We start from the raw sequence: 17,752 nt of genomic DNA on the forward strand, positions 1-17,752 counted from the left end.
TTTGCATGGTGGTTAGAAGTATTGCCTCAACAGCAAGAAGGTTCAAATCCACCATCTGGTCTGACTCTGGTCTGCATGCTGGGATAGGCTCCACCCTCCCAATGACCCTGAAGTGAATAAGAGTATGGATGGATGTTTCCAAATGTTTCCTGTTAAACCTGAATCATTCAAATTAAACCACCAAACTAAAATCATGTCTATCCCCAGTTTTTTACATCATTAATCAGCTGTCTGCAGTCAGTGTGTAATGTATATTAACAGCATAGTAGATGCTAGACATAGACATACATCTTCATCTCCACTGCATTACAACTGCTAATTTTGTTTTATTATACTGTTTAGTTAATGTTAGATGTAGGCTATTTAAGGTTAGAAAACATCACAGTCTGAGATAAAATACACAATTTTTCAACAAAAAGCCCTTTGCTTTACATGAACTTCTTAATACAACTGGTAGATATTTCCTTAAATAAACACGGCTGTTCTCTGTTTATCACTCATCACAGTAAATGAGAGATTAGAAGATAGACTGAGCTACCTGCTGGCGAGATATAAAGGAGTGAAAACAGCCAATAATGACCAACAAGATTAGATCCAAATCAGGATTAAATTTAAACCTTTAGGATCTGAACATTTAGGCACCATGCTATCGTGTAATGTTATCTGAAAAGTCTGTGCAGAACTTTGCTGAATGCTCTTTACCCAGCCCACAGAGTCATTCTGTGTTTGTCACTGGATTGTAGCTTTTAGTCCCATCTGTCTGCTCAACCTGTCCCCCACTAACCAGTCTTGCCAGTCTGCCCTTCAGTCACAGTGCCCTCTGGAACAGTTCAGCTAGTCTGCTCTGCCTTTGGACTTGCCTGACTTGTCTTGATAGGCTTTGTGCCTGAGGTCTTCTTCCCAGTTTTCCAGCCAGTAGCCTGTCCTAACTGTCCCCAGTTGTCTGATTTTCTTGGATTTTTGTGTCCTCATGCATTTTTAATCTTCTTCTGTTTTTTTTCCCTGGAAACTTTCCCTGGGACTTTTTTTGTTTTTATTTTCCTTTTTTGTTCAGCAACACTGTTTTTCTTCATCTGTGAGGCTTTGCTACCCCCTGTAAGTTTTCATTCAGACTTTTTGTTTTTTATTCAATCTGAGCTCTTAGTGCATTTGGGTTCACACTATTCTACTTTAATCAGTTTTACAATAGCAGGAGGGAAATAACGTCCTCTATAAATATACCAGACATTTCCAAACAAAACATTTATATTTTTGTAAATGGATTTTAACCAAAAGTCTAATTATTTATTTATTTCCATTCTTTTCATTTAAGTGTCTAAGAAGATGTCAGAAATAACATACTGCATACATGTTACATGTTACAACCCATCAAGCACCACACGTTAGGTAGATTTTCTATTTGGAAAGTTAAATCTATAAAGGCTGTAGACAGCAGAGTGGATGATGATGATGATGATGGTGAAGATCAAGACTTCTTGAGGCCTGATTTCATTAACATATTTAGAAATATGCTTCACATATTGGCTTCTTTATGGCTGAATTCAGCATTATATCATATTACCCCCAATGAAATATATATAAACAAATGTATAAGACACAAAAAGCTGACTTAACAGTTTGCCTAATAAAGAAATGAGCTTAACAAGTGGATTTTTTCAGTACCCTTGGGCGGTGAGTCAAAAAGTTCATTTCAGATACTGTTTCTTGCATTTCAGCACCATGGAGATGTGAACAGCAGTAAGGACGAGAGACAAAACACACTTCAGTGGTATTTACTGTAAACAGACAATACAATTAGATTGACTATATATGAACATAGGGAAATGCCATGTATGGACTCTGTGATCACAATCTGCATCCCAGCATCCTGAGAGGTGAAGTTCATGCCATCTTTGCTGAATTATTGCAGAACAAAAGAAAAGCACATCCTAAACAGATCATATTTCCAGAAATCTGATGTTAATGTAACTTGTTATTTTTAAGTTATGCTTAAAAAGGCTTAGAATGCTGAGAAAAGTGTAATACAAATGACTTATGTGAGACAGAATGAAAAGTTATTCTTTAGCAGTATAACTGTGAACTTGACAGGAAAACTGCACTGAGAATTTACAAAAACTCTGTTTGGCATCAAGCTTTTTTTCAGTGACTGCCTCAGATCCTTAATATTTGAACCAGCTAAGCATGAGCAGCAAGAGATCAATTTAGATCCCGAGAATAAAAAAGCACAGAGACCACATGTGGAAACTGGGCTGTCAATGCACCAGAGGGAAGTGCCACTATGCAGCAGCATTTGGTGATCACTACCACAGTTTCGAGAGCTTTAATATTTCGACCTCACTTAAATCATAATCTGTCCTGCTATTTTTTCAGTTCACAAACACAATACAAAGAAAACGCAACTTGCCGTTGGCCTGAAGTAAAACAGAGGACCTTTCCATTACTTTCAAGTGTAAATGCTGTTCTAGAACTGCTGCGGTGAAAGAAATTATTCTATTCAGGTTTTTCAGCCAGAAGGTTAAGTCAAACATAAACTCAAAGACAAGAGGTTTCTGTGCCAATCTACGGATTCAATCCTCCCACTTTGGAAGGGGAAAAAGGCTGCAGTGCCTGAGGCAGCACTAATGCTGGATAAACTCAGGATGGTCCAACAATGTGAGGCTTCAGATAATACCACTATAAAAATTTACTGCCTTATCAGCCAGCTGAACGCATCCAACAAATTAAAAGAAATGTAGCGGTGAGAGCACAAAGTAAAACACAAAGCTCTGCAGTGCATATCAATGACCTGGTCAACTGGAGCACCAACAAACCACAGGAAACAAACAAAGCTCAGTTACCCACATCCACGCTGCTCACTGTGGACTCAGGTGTTGGGCTTTAAAATGATCTAAAATTATGTTTGCCGTATTTCCTCTGTGACCTTTGCTCATTATTTTCGCAACTGCTAATATGTACGTGATTTCAAGGTAAGTAGCTCTCAGCAAATTACAACGGCAGCAGACTTTGATCACCCTGAGGTAAAGAGCAGCTGGTGATTAACTCTAAATAACACGCACACAGACTCATGAAATAAGGAAACATGCAAACACACCAACTCGTGACCTGCTGTTGGCACGTAATTAGACCCTGAATTATACCAGGTAAAATACATTTTATCACGATTATCAGATATAAGTATGACATCTTTCCATCAGCTGATACAAGATCAGACCGTGATCCAATCCCATGGTGCATCCATTCATTCTCTTCCACTTATCCAATTCAGCGGGGTGGTTGGAGCCTATCTAAGCTGTCTTAGGGTGAGAGGCAGGGCGCACCCTGGATGGGTTGCCAGTCTGTCGCAGGGCAAACACATAGAGACAGACAACCATTCGCTTCACACATTCACACCTATGGGCAATTTGGAATCATCAATTTACCCAAACCTACTAACTGCCTAACTAACTAAATGTCTTTGGACTGTGGGACCTGGAGAGAACCCACGGAAAGAACATGCAAACTCCACACAGAAAGGCTGATCTGATGGTGGAATTGAAGGCAGGACCTTATTGCTGTCAGGCAACAGTACTAACCACAGACCATCATGCGTACCTTTTGTACCCTTTTCAGGTGGTACTCAACTGTATCTTTGTTGCTCTTGCTGAGGGGCAGATAACCACAGGACAAATCGTGTGTAAAATGTCCACATAAAAAGTTCCATATTTTGTGATAATGTAATAATTTGAAACAAAGATTTAACAGATACATATTCAGAGCAATGACAGCAAGACTGGATAAGCAGTTAAAACATTGATGTATGGATGTTGAAAGCAATTTTATTAAAATATAACACAAATAAATTTTTGGAATCTAATGTGGCTCATATGTGTGTGTGTATGTATGTATAGTATATGTAAGTAAATACTGCTCCTGATTTCCCCTTCTTGAGTTTTTTGGGAATGAGAATCAACACCTGCAAATGTGAGGCCATGGCCATCAGCCGGAAAAGGGTGGAGTGCCCACTCTGTGGAGGAGTTTAAGTACCTTGGGGTCATGTTCACAAGTGATGGGAGAAGGGAGCGGGAGATCAACAGATGGATTAGTGCAGCGGGCGCAGTGATGCGGACGCCGTACCGGTCTGTTGTGGTGAAGAGAGAGCTGAGTGTAAAAGCGAAGCTCTCAATTTACAGGTCGATCTACGTCCCTACCCTCACCTATGGCCACGAGCTGTGGGTAGTGACCGAAAGAACGAGATTGCGAATACAAGCGGCGGAAATGGGCTTCCTCCGAAGGGTGGCTGGCCTCTCCCTTAGAGATAGGGTGAGAAGTTCGGCCATTTGGGAGGGGCTCAGAGTAGAGCAGCTGCTCCTCCACATTGAAAGGAGTCAGTTGAGGTGGTTCTGGCATCTGACAAGGATGCCTCGTAGGCACCTCCTCGGTGAGGTGTTCCGGGCATGTCCCACAGGGAGGAGGCCCCAGGGCAGACCCAGGACACGCTGGAGAGATTATATCTCTCGGCTGGCCTGGGAACGCCATGGTGTCCCCACGGAAAAGCTGGAGGAGGTGGCTGGGGAGAGGGAGGTCTGGGCTTCTCTGCTTGGGCTGCTGCCCCCGCGACCCGGCCCCAGATAAGCGGAAGACAATAGATGGATGGATGGAGTTTTTTGCATATTAGTCATATTTAAATGCTTCAGATTATCAAACAAATTTTAAGATGAGACAAAGATAACCTGAGTAAATACAAAGTACAATGATGTTTTTAATTGATGAATTCATTTATTAAGGGAAAAAGATATTCAAACCTAATATCTCGTCATAACATCCTTAGCATTTGATGATCTAAAATATTTAACTGTGACAAATATGCAAAAAAGTAAGAAAACAGGAATCAAGTGTTCTAAACAAAGACCATTTTCTTTAATTCTGAGTTGCTTCCATGACATAACACAGTTTCATAAGTCTTATGATTTATTTGTTATGAAGTCTCTGTAGATAAAGTATTGTGTACTTCAAAACTCAGTACAAAGGTAGGCAGAAAAACAACATAAAATTATATATATAATTATAATTATATAAATATAATTATAATTTGTTCCTCATCTCCCTGAGTATGCTACAGGTCTAGCCAGGGGTAGGGAACTCCAGGCCTCGAGAGCCAGTGTCCCGCAGGTTTTAGATCTCACCCTGGGTCAACACACCTGAATCAAATGATTATTTCATTACCAGGCCTCTGGAGAACTTCAAGACATGTTGAGGAGCTAATTTAGCCATTTAAATCAGCTGTGTTGGATCAAGGACACATCTAAAACCTTCAGGACACCGGCTCTCGAGGCCTGGATTTCCCTACCCCTGGTCTAGCCTATGGGCTCCCGCAGTATATACTGACCATACAGCACCCCTTTTTTATTTGTGACATTTTGGATCACTGATCTAAGAGTCTGTCCTATTGCATTGCTCCTAAGCTCAGATACAGTAGGTATGGAAATATAGGGAGAACAGAAAACCCGATCTGTCACATATTTAATTTCACATATACATCTACGAGACTGCCAACACATATCTTGATGGTAGCCTTAAGTACTATAACTTGTCTCTCATTCCTTAATTATTTTCTTCTCAATTATAAATCCCCTTTGAACACATGTAGCTCTTCCATCATTGATACCCATGATGAATTTTTAACAGGGGATATACCTTTGGTTGTGATGGCAGGCTGCTCTCCCAGTAGTAGTTTTAGCCTCTTTGCGTGGATTTTACCCTGGTAGTGTGACTGTGCCACAACCGCTGAGGTGAAGGACATGTTACACAGTGTGCAGCATTTATTCTTGTCCACATCGCCGTCGTCACTGCCCTAGAAAAGAAAAATGCATGATTGAGAACCACATTTATTTATTTTTGAGAGCTTTAAAAATAGGGTTCAAACATGTAATATGCATAACAAAGGAAGAACAGCATATCATTTTAGCACTTTAACACTGAATGGCTTTACTTTGGCTGACTCAACTTAGAAGATAATTCTAACATTTCCTGTCTGAAGGATAGGATCCTGGCAGAATGCAAATAGAGTCAACTCTATCCAATACAGGACCCAAAAAGCAGACAACTGAAGCCTGATAGATTAAGTGAAAAAAAAAAAAAGCAAACCTAAAGAAGAAGCAGTAAACAAAAGGTCAAAAAAAGTACAAATAACAACCAATTCTAAGAACCATAAAGACCAGATCAAGCAACTAGTAACAGAAGATTTCAGTTCGGTTGGGCGTCTGAGAAACTAAGAGATTGGGTGTAGGGCTGGGCCACATTATACCGTTCACAGTAATACCGGCACAATGTTAGGCAACGATAAGAAAATGAAATATCGCGATAGAAGATGGGTAAAACGCGCATGTGTAGTGCCTTTGTTTTCATACGCACATGGCCAAAAAAAGCATGGCGGCAACGGAGAATGAGAAGGGAGAAAGCGGATCGTTGAGTGAAGCGAATGAACCAGAATTAGTTTGTAAAAATTTTGCCACTTCAGTGATGTGGAACTGGTTTGGTGTTTGTCCGTCAGATACAAAACAAAGCAGTTTTTTGTAGAACATGCAAGCGGGCCGTCGTTATTGCCGTATTTGTGGGACTAAGGCGCTCGTAAATCTGGGAGTAATCTGGGTCCTAAACTCCGTCTCTTCAGGTCCCAAAGTCAAACAAACCCTGCAGGATCACTGAGAGTTAAAATGTCTAAATTCTTTCATCTTTAATAAAACGATCAGCATTGCTGCTTTACCGGGTGTAACTATGAAGTTTAACATCCAGGCACCCATGAAAACAGAATTTATTACACTTAACGGAGTTAGAAGCTAGCGGAAGTTAGCTCGCTAGTTTCACTAGTTACCTGAGCATGATATAGCATGTTCTGACTGAGAGATTTCTGAAAAATTCAAACGTACAGCTCTGCTATCACTTCCAACATAAATGAAGACAGGAAACTAAACAGCAGTGACGTTTGTAAGGTTACTGAAGTTGGGCTAGCTGGTTTATAATGATGTGCTACGTGATCGCTAGCGACACAGCTATGTTAGCATAACATAAACGGTGAATCTGGAGGCATCAACGCTAACATTTTTCCAAAGTTAACGTGAAGGTTCCTGATGGTTAGAGACAAATGCAATTGCATGGCAGGATGCTGTAAACGGACCAAACTTCAGTCAGGAGAACAACTGAGACAATCCATCCACAATACGAGGTTAGTCATTAATATACTGCAACAACACGGGAATAGAGCAGCTGTGATAGAATACAGCATTAATGAATCAATGGTACAGAAGTGGAAGAAGCAAGAAGTATGAGTTGAATAAAGTTTCATTTATCTGACTGCTTTGTTTAGCTTAATGTGCCTCATAATCCCATGCACCTTATGGTCTGAAAAATACGTATTTGACTTTTTTATTTGGCACACTGCAGTTTAATGTTGCAAAGCACCTCTTTTTAACTTCAGTGGATATTATACATGGTTATGCTCAGGATATGTCAGCCCATTTCTACTGGAAATGCCTTTTGGTTAAACTTTCAGCAAGGAATTTGCATTTGCACAGTTAAATTTTTATATAGCTTTAATACACATAAACAGCTGCTTGTTTAAGTGAAAATACATGAATGGGGTTTTTTTGCGCTAGTACAGTTGTGGAGTTGTATTTTGTCTCGCGTCAATTATATCGTTAGTTATATGCACACTCCATCTTTACAAACTGCACCAAAAACCCATTATCATCAAAAAATGTAGAACGATCCTAGCAGTATTGTTCACCAAGGTTGTGCTACTTTTTTTTTTTTACAGAGAAATGAGGAAGAAGAAGAAGATAGTGTGTTGCCAGTCAGGCCAGGTCACCGAAAGGCTGATATTCATACAGGAGGAAGAGGAGAGAAGAGGGTGAACTTCATGACATCTCTCAAATGTCTGCTCCGGTGCATGGTGCACTCTACCAGACGCAATGCGTGAACAATGAATCTGAGTGTGTGTGTGTGTCTTTTCAGTTCAACTGTCTCAGTCTGAGATGAAGCGAGATAATGAGCTCACTCACCTTCATGATAAATTTACTTCCAAGAGTTCAGTCAGGTAGAGAAGAAAAGCGTTTGGATTGCGACTGGTGGTTCAGGTTTTAGTCTGGAGCATATATGGTAATATTTAAACTAAAATCTGAATTTCAGGGAATGTGAAAGGAATATCTAATAACAGAAAATAATACAATATCAGCAACCCTCTCATTCTTCTGGGTAAATTTATTGCTAAAATTAACCAGTCACCAATTTTTGAGTTTGCCACATTCAATACAATAAGTGTCTTGTTAAAAAAAAAATTCAAGTCCCATTGTTTTCTGGTGAAAGATACAGAGAGACCATTATATTCAGCCAGCCGTTGGTGTCCAAAATGCAAATAAAGAGCATGATGCTTCGCAAATGCAAGGTAGTGTAAAACTGCTGACAGCACACAGCTAACCTCGCTCATGGAGACATATTAAAGTATACAGTACGAAACTGCACACATCCATTTTTCCATTTTCTTCCATTTATTCAATTTAGCATCCCAGGAAGTGTTGGTGTCTATTGTGACATTGTAAGGTTACTGTGGTCCTATGTAAGGTCCTATTGTGACATTCCATACTGTTCTCACCCTGTGGCGGGTGAGAACAGTATGAAATTATTATACATTTTCTAATTTATATCTTGAAACCATCTCATGTACAAATACAAAATGTGTCCTTTGTTGCTGCCATAAATGCCATTAGTTCAGGGAGGTCCATGAACCAATGAACATGCTCCATGCACCACTCAGCAGGCCATTTGTAAATATGTGTACAAATGGTTGGTTTTTTGTACTGTTTTTATCAATAAATGTCAGCAACAAAGGACATACAAAGGACATGTGTTGATTTCTCCCTAAGATGGCAAACTGAAACACTGAAACACTCCACTCCCCCACCCCCTCAATCACTCACTGAGTGATTGAGGGGGTGGGGGAGCTGCTAAAAGCGGTGAGCTTCCTTTTGTGTTTCATCTTGATGCATTCTCAATCATCCAGGGAAACAAATCTCCAAAAGTCACCAACTTGGAGTGTTTCAGTTTGCCATCTTAGGGAGAAATCAACACACATGGGTGTATGTCCTTTGTTGCTGAGATTTATTGATAAAAACAGTACAAAAAACCAACCATTTGTACACATATTTACAAATGGCCTGCTGAGTGGTGCATGGAGCATGTTCATTGGTTCATGGACCTCCCTGAACTAATGGCATTTATTGCAATTGTCATCTTGCAGGGGGTTTACAGGGTTCCATCGGTAAATGACTGCTGGTCAGCAAACCTGGGAAACCCACAGATAATTGGAACTATGGCACGAAACCGCTTCCAAGACATCATGCAACACCTACGCTTTGATGACAAGTCCACCCGCAGTGATCGAGCAAAGACTGATAAGTTCGCTGCAATTTCCAGTGTGTGGGGATCATTTGTCACCAACTGCATCACGTGCTACAACCCTGGTCTACATATCACCGTTGATGAACAGCTTTTCCCATCAAAGACTCGGTGCTGTTTCCTGCAGTATATTGCAAGTAAACCTGACAAGTTTGGGATCAAGTTTTGGGTGGCTTGCGACCTAAAATCCAAGTACACAGATGCAAAAAAAATCAGGCCACTGTGCGATGTGTTCACTGCTACAGGTACACATGTGTTAAATGCAGACGACAGATACCGTGGCAGTGCCAGGATTGTGAGTGATTGCTGAAAATGTTGAAATGTACTCACTCACTTTTTATCATTATTTGTAAATATGTGTACAAATGGTTGGTTTTTTGTACTGTTTTCATCAATAAATGTCAGCAACAAAGGACATACAAAGGACATGTGTTGATTTCTCCCTAAGATGGCAAACTGAAACACTCCACTCCCCCACCCCCTCAATCACTCACCCCCACTCCCCTCCCTCCAGAATTCCTAGGTAACGACCTAATATACATATGAATGACTAGCCAATTTAGCTTCCACTTCCACCATTTGACTGCTCTCCGGGTTTTATAGGTAGAAAGGTAGAAGCCTGGGGATGCTATGTGTGCATTTCACGCTTTGGAGAGGCAGTGTGAAATGAACATGGTGGAGCGACATGTCTGTTACACTCTTTGCTGTGATATCGGGTTGTAATATCGACTACTGAATTAAAAGACTGTATACAAATGAATCTGAATGTCTTTGGCGATGCCATAACAATGAAAAACAGATTTTGTGTTTACTGTTACTTCTGTATTTAGTTAAAGAGCTCTGCAAACCTGAAAAAAATGGCAGATGCACTTAGCTTAGAATTAACGTTAGTTATATTCAAGTAAAATAAAATCAATGCCTTACCTCATTTGATATGTTAGAGTGGTCTATTCTGCTATTGGCATACTTTTTTATTTTCTTTAAAAAAATAATTTGGATAATAGGCAACCTCATTCCCAATGCAAAGTTATAATATAAGGCATGTACACAAACTTTGTACTCATTAAGAATGTTGGATATGAGTCGGGATACAACAGATGCCATTTGTTCTGTCTTTGCTTTAGAGCCGTTAAACAGTATTTCCTTGTTACTCTCAAAGGAACCAGTAGGCTATTTCAGCAGTATTCAATTACCTTCAGCACCACTCAATCAATTTCAATCAGCCAGCCGAAGGACTCTTGTATTCACTGCATTAGCCGGTTGTATACAGAGAAATGTCTTTTCTGTCTAGACGAAGGCACGGTGCATAAATGGAATGGGCTGTAATCATTAACAGACGGTAGGCAGAAAAAGTTTTTTACATTTGTCAATAACTGCACCTTTCACTTCAACTATTCAACAGTATTGGAATACATTATTGAATTTAGTTTTTGAAAAAATAAATAAATGTAAGGTATGTTCAGACGAGGCTTTCTACGCAAATATTGTATGTACACTGGATTGTGTATTTCATTTCACAACTCTTTATTCTTTTCATGGGAAGAATTCTAACTTTAACTTTGTGTACTCAAACGTTTCCAGTTAAAAGTTATAATGAGTTGCTAGGTTCATTCAGAAATTTAAATATGAGCACGACACTGGACAGGTAAAGAGTGACTGAACCAACTCAAAATCAGAAATCTGAAGATTATTTTTCAGCCTGTAATCAAGCTACTCTTTATTTTGTCTTTGCTTGTTAAAACTCCTGAAAGTACATTTCCGTCGCATTTCAAGTGGACAATGTGAGATGTTTAGTTAAATATTTAAAAATGATGCTGGGTCATTCCATGAAAAGTTAGGGAGTCCATCTGACCTCGTCAAACTTTCCTGATTTTATTTATACAACTTTAGTACATTTAAGGTTGTGTAAAATTTTACTGTCATACTATGATTTCTGAGTTTATGGCCCCTCAATTGCACAGAGTTGGGTTGAAATCTGTCACTATTCATTGTGTGTGTTTTATTTATTTCTTCTTAATAGCAATTTTGCCCCAATTTAGCCCCTCGTGGCCTAAATTCAATAGCTAGCCACATGACATGTTCAGGGCAATCTGAAAATCTGTAGCGAAGTAAGTTTTCCTATCCAGTCAGAGTATTATAGTCTAGAGCCAAAATCTTTTTTTTAATTGACTGAAATAAAGTTTCTAATATTATTTTATTATTACCTTAATGTAGCACAAGGTTTAGTTTACCTGTTCTTCTAGGAGCTACTTTTGCTTTCTTACTTTGAGTACATTTCACAGCTGTTTTTTTTTTCACTTTTACTTGAGCAAAGAAGTTTAATAAACTTTCCCTGCAGTATTTTCTAACAGTAGTATACGTACTACTTCAGTACAGAACATCTGTACGATTGCCACCCCTGCCCGAATGCTCCAAACAAAAACAAAATATTTTATTCACAATAGAACACAGAAAACACATCCAGTGTTTACACTGACAAAATGTAAATTTTTTACAAAAATATTAACTCATTGGATTTGATGGCAGCAGAATGCCTAAAAAAAATTGGGACAGGGCCGTGTTTACAACTGTGTAGCATCCTGTGTTCTTTTAATAGTACATAAATATTTGGGAACTGATGAGGCCAGCTGCTCAACTTTTCGGAAATGAATGTCATCCCATTCTTGTTATAAGACATCACAGGGCTGATAACCATTCACATTGGCAGTACTTTAGAACTACCAATTAAGCTAAACCAACAACTTGATTGTTTTGGGGAGGAACATGGAAACGCCACACAGAAAGGTCCAGACAGATGGTGGATTGAACCCAGGACCTTCTTGCTGGGAGCTATCAGAACTAATCACTGTGCTGTCCAAAATTCAAGCACAGTGTTTACCAGATTAGTAATCTCTGCTCATCTTTACTTTTTTTCTTTTTTTTTTTGCCTGTCCCATTTGGTTCTTTAGCCATCTGAATTGTTGTCTGAAGACCAACAAGGATACCCAATGGATTTATTTTGCCAAATGGATCATCGTGGCATTGCCGTATTGGTCCATTTGATCGACCTTTGTTTTTATTATTTATTTTATTTTATTTTCAGTTGTTACAGACGGGACAGACATAAGTGAGGGATAGGAAAGGGAGAAAGAAAGAGGAAGGAAAAGAAAAACAGAAGGGGAGAGGGACAGTGAGAAAGGGGAAAAAAATAAATAAATAAAATAAAATCTCCTGGATCACCTGTTGAGAGAGAAAGAATAGAAAACAAGCAAAAAAAAAAAAAGCAAAGCAACATACTAAACACAACACCATCGCATTAATCTAGCTAAGTGTAAACAGCAGTAAATACTAAATATTCAATGTTGTTGTGCAGCACCAGGACCGACAGCGCACAATGTGCTTTGAAGTAGCAGCCAAGAAAGGTGTAATTTAAGTCTACGAACAGTGAACACCCGTGTGCACACCTGTGTGGATCAGCACGCTTGTATTCAAATGGTTTCCACATGTAATGGTCTGCAAGAGGATGTAGAGAGCCATAGCCCCGTCCCCCAGGGCATGAAGCAGGCATGGAGGAGATCCAGGCCCCAGACATCCAGAGGCCCCAGAGTGCGAGAGCCCAAGGAGGACCACCGGAGGGGCATCCGTGCCACCCTCATGGGAAGGGCTGAGGATCATCTTTACTTCTGAGAAACTTTATAAGATGCTCTTTTTACACTGACCCACCACCAGCCTAATTAGATCTGGGCTGCTTTCTTCATAGCACCACTTAATATCCAGCGTTTTGTTGCCCCATTCCAACTTTTGCTCTGCTGTCACCAAATTCAAAATTATATCTTTTTTTCATGATTTGACTTGTTTTCTGTTTTGTTTTCTGTTGGACATCGCCTCCAAGTCTAATAGTCAACAATCTTTCATTGACATTTACAACTCCTCTTTCAAAAAATTCGGACTTGGACTCACATGATTGCAAATTGTAAAGTCACTGCTCTGGTCTACTTCACAAAGCGAAACAGCCAAGCCACTGACCAACCGAAATCCCACAAAGTAGACACTGAGCATAAATTACAGATATATGCTATGGAAATGCACAGCTACAAAGCAACACTGTCTGAGTTACTCACCAAGGATGACATACGACTCATAATTATACTCCAGTGTTCCAAAATGTTTGATCAGTTTGGAAGCATTTGCATACAATCTGTTGAGTCTGCAACATTACATTAACATACATGTGATATTTTGAATTTGACAATCTTTATCAGAAAAAAAACATCCACTGGTTTCCACACCATTAGATACCCAGAAATATCAGTTGAAGGTCATAACTTTTCAACAACACTCACCACCCACATTAACATTAAGCTTGTGCCAACATGACTGTACAAATTGATTCACACAACACTCACATTAATAAGGCTAGTAATGAAGCTAATTAATTGCTTAATGATGAAAACAGATATGCAACAGCAGCTTCTGCACAGACTGCTAAAATCATCTCATGCCCTCATTTTAAAAGAGTTGAGTTCCACATCATCGTGCCCTGTTTTCTTTTTTGTTGTTTTTATGATGAAAGAGAGGTGTGTGGCTCAGACACAAAAGCTTCGCCTGAGAGGAAACTAATGTCATTGAGTGGGAGGTTCTGAATTGCAGTAGACAAACATACAGCGATCTAAATAAGCTGAGGGCAGAACATTAAAACAGCTCAGGAGAAGAAGGTGCCACCGGTTAATTTGGGTTTGTGATTGTGCCATATTTGAAATGGCTGATGCATTAAACACAAACGGATGTGCTGAATAGGGTAGGAAGAATAACAAGAAAGCACGCCTTATACCTAAACGGATCTTTAATGTTAAAGATGTAAGTTTGTCTTCTACTGGGTATAGGCACTTAAGAAATGTGATATGCTGATTATGCAAAAAAAAAAAAAAAAAAGGAAAAAAATGGTGTAAAAAGTACTGAAAAAAAGTTTTTTTATGACCCTCAAATCAGGAAAAGCAGAATCCAATGCATCTGTCAAGTTAAGCCAATCTCATGCACAATCCCATTTATGCTGAGCCACCTAAAGACATTTCACCACCATACTCTTATCCAAAAATTACACAACATTGAGGTTACAGAAAGGGCAAGTATCGAAGACTTGTGACCCTTGGAGTCTTATGGTTAAAGACTAATATCGATTCCAGACTGCATGACTGCTCGTACACATTCACAAGTGATCAAGCAAAGATATCTAAGTGGAAGTGAGTACAGAGTGTAAAAATATAATTGAAAGCACATTTTGAATTTAATAAATCATGCTCTTTGGGGTTTTTTTAAACTCTCTTAAATGCTTTGATTGAACACCCCACCTTCTTAACCCCTCTTTGGCCCTGGGACCATTTTTGGTCCCAGGGCCAAAGAGGGGTTAACAGTGGGATGGTCTTTTAATGTATCTGACAAATTGCAAATAAAGCCACTGAGTAAACACCTGAATCTGTATTTCCCTTTAACTCTAGATAGAGTTTTAGCTTCCTATATCTTCTAATTTTGGTTTTAGAGCTCAATAATTCCACTGCCATTGATACTATTCTCTGTACACTGCTATTTTTAGAGGAAAACCTACTGTATGCCACTTAAACACTACCTCACTAACAGTGGCTCACTGAGTCATGAGATTGTTTTACTCTCTAAATTTACAGGGCGATAGAGGAAAGTCCAGTCAAAATAAGCCTGGCTGAAAGAAAGCAATTGCAGCTTTTTAGAGAACTGCTCGGCCAAATCATATCCTATGAAACACTGCACCTGGTGGAGAATAAACACTGCCACAAATAGTTTGTGGCCTCGGCATACTCAAAGTGCCACTTTGTCTTTATAAGGACAAGTTGTGATGTCATAATGTTGCTGCACAAAGCATAGCGTACAGCCAGTTGTGGGAAGGTGTAGAATCATTTGGAAAAGGAATGTTGTATCTACTGCAGGTGCATACGATCTAAGCAAAGCTGACTTTATTGTCATTATTGTCACAGCCACAAATGATGTCACAACTGCATCAGAAATTGATGTGCGTGGTCGAACAGACTAAGAAAAGACTTACCAACAGTGAATTGTGTTGCTTTTTAGGCACGATACATAAGTGCACAAAGTAGAAACTTTGTATAGAAGTTTTACATTTTGAAGTTAATCTGTAAATACATACAATTTTTGAAAGAGATTTCTAAAACATTTGCAAGTAGAAACATCTGAAACATCAGAAATTATGTTAAAAAAAGTCTAAACTGGGCTGCATTTCTGATTTGACATGTAGTCATTGGGACAATTAGATTTCTAAACCAGGTCTAAGGTATTGTTACTGTAGATAAACCTCTACAATATGAGACACAAAACACAGCAACCATTCCCTGTCTGCAAGCATTTAGAGAGAGTGGGGAGGACGAACTCCCTACTGCCAGCAGCTGGGGGGTGAGGAGAAAGAGAAGAGAGAAAAAATGAGCACAGAGACACAAAAAATAAACAAACAGATTTCAGGAGAGAGCAGACAGAAGTTACTGACATGCTGTAATGGCACATAAAAACATCAAGAGAGAAATAAGAGAGTGGAGAAGAAATTCTCAATACATCATCAGAAGTTCCTCGTAAATATCCCCATGTTGGAGTTCTTGCTGTCGCTGTGTGTCCGCAGACTTTCCACTGGCTGTTTGTTCTGTATAAATCACTGCTCTCATTTGTGTGTCTGTATGTGTAAAAACCACAACCAGTACAGTCTACATGCTCACAATATTTGACTTTTTTCAATGAATGAGTCAATGCGACTGCTTTTGATGTTCCTCTTGTAATGGTCTGTTATTCATAAGGTCATGTGTTCACCTGTCAGTACTGAATGTCGGTTGTATTTGTTTACTTCTTATATTATATGTGTTTTATGTGTTGTCATTTCTGTTGCCTCCTTGGCCAGGGTTGCATTTTTTTTCTCAATGAGACCTTCAACTAGATAAATGAAGGATATATTAAAAAGGCCAATCTCAGACCTTCTGGTCAGGTAGGACCTGCTTTTCTATCGATTTTTTTGAATGCATCAGTGGCTTCATACCTAACCTCTGAGTACATGAACATGGGCTTCTGTTTTTACTGAAATACTATTTGTGGCGAGCTCTAATGTAGCACAGATCACAACTGCGCGTGTGTGAGAGGATAAGACAAAAACACAGCTCTTCCTCCCACAGTGTGTGATAACACAGAAACACTGCTGCACTCTGAGTCATTCTGACACACACACACACACACACACACACACACATGCACACAGCCCCTCCTTCCGCCCTTGGTGTTGTCCTTCACTAACTCAGCACACACATGTACATTGGCACACACACACACAGAACCTTCCCTCAGCTACCAAGGTAGCAGCAGCAGAGCCACTACTGCACTTAATACACAGTATTTTATAGACATAATGAGCAAATATATTCAAGAAGAAGCAAAAATGCACCACCGGATGGGATGCCTCTTCCAGACTGGAAAGATCTATAATTTCATGGTTAATTAAAACTGGATAAACGAGAAGCTAATTGCAGGGAAATGTAATTAATTAAGCAGTAGGTAGGTGTATGTTGCAGGCTCCCAATCACAGTGGAGACCTGGCTGAGAAACTGTTGTTTCAGGTATGAAGTAGTAATGGTGATGTGACATAAACTTGGGGAATGTGGATAAGGTCAACGACATAGTTTAAAATATCTCCTTTTTTTGTATTTCTTTTCTTAAAAAATATAATAAAATTAGCCACCTGAAGCCTGACGAATGCCATATTTCAGCAGCCATGTAGAGTGAAAATCTTTCTGTGCGTGTGTGTGTGTGTGTGTGTGTGTAAAATCTTAACTCAACAGTGAGAAATAATTGGAGTTCTGCATTGGCAGAATAGAGGGCTGTGCTGCACTCCTCTGAATATGTAACTGATGGGGCCAGGAGGAGAGATAGAGGGAGGAAGGGATGGGGCTGCCTCATTCCTATTCATGTAAGGCATAATAAAATAATCTTTTTGATTTGCAAGCAGTAAATCCTCTCTCCGCTGTCAGTGCTGTGCTGCACATTTTCATCTTGGTTTAGGGGAAGCACTGCCCCTGTCTTGTCTTGGAGCACTGGACTTGTGTTGTTTACTACTGTCGCTATATCACAAATGCCAAGGCTGCAACACGCTCAGCCTCACAGAGACTCTGTCTCAGATGCATGGAGTCAACAAGCTGCACCGATCCTTGAGGCGATAGCCTTGAGCTCTGGGAAACCTGGACTGGATTGGCGTGATTCTGGTGCGGATAAACACCGTATAATGCCTGAGCTAAATCTGGAGGTCAGGGAACACTCACTGTTCATG

The 17,752-nt window shown here is 39.6% G+C and overlaps 1 protein-coding gene across 2 annotated transcripts in view; it reads right to left on the reverse strand.

Annotated features, from left to right (window-relative positions):
• The window catches only part of LOC146562107 (zinc finger matrin-type protein 4-like), a 157,954-nt gene that overhangs the window by 63,132 nt on the left and 77,070 nt on the right, over positions 1–17,752 (reverse strand). For both annotated transcript variants that reach the window (XM_085293581.1, XM_085293580.1), the window contains one exon: positions 5,674–5,830. In XM_085293581.1, the coding sequence (XP_085149707.1) occupies positions 5,674–5,830 (157 nt within the window). The remainder of the gene's footprint in view (positions 1–5,673; positions 5,831–17,752) is intronic.

The sequence above is a fragment of the Mchenga conophoros genome, linkage group LG12 (assembly GCF_057382185.1).
Source record: "Mchenga conophoros isolate Kocher_MC1m ecotype Shallow Benthic linkage group LG12, M_conophoros_male_GT1.1, whole genome shotgun sequence".
In the NCBI taxonomy this organism is placed as follows: Eukaryota; Metazoa; Chordata; class Actinopteri; order Cichliformes; family Cichlidae; genus Mchenga; species Mchenga conophoros.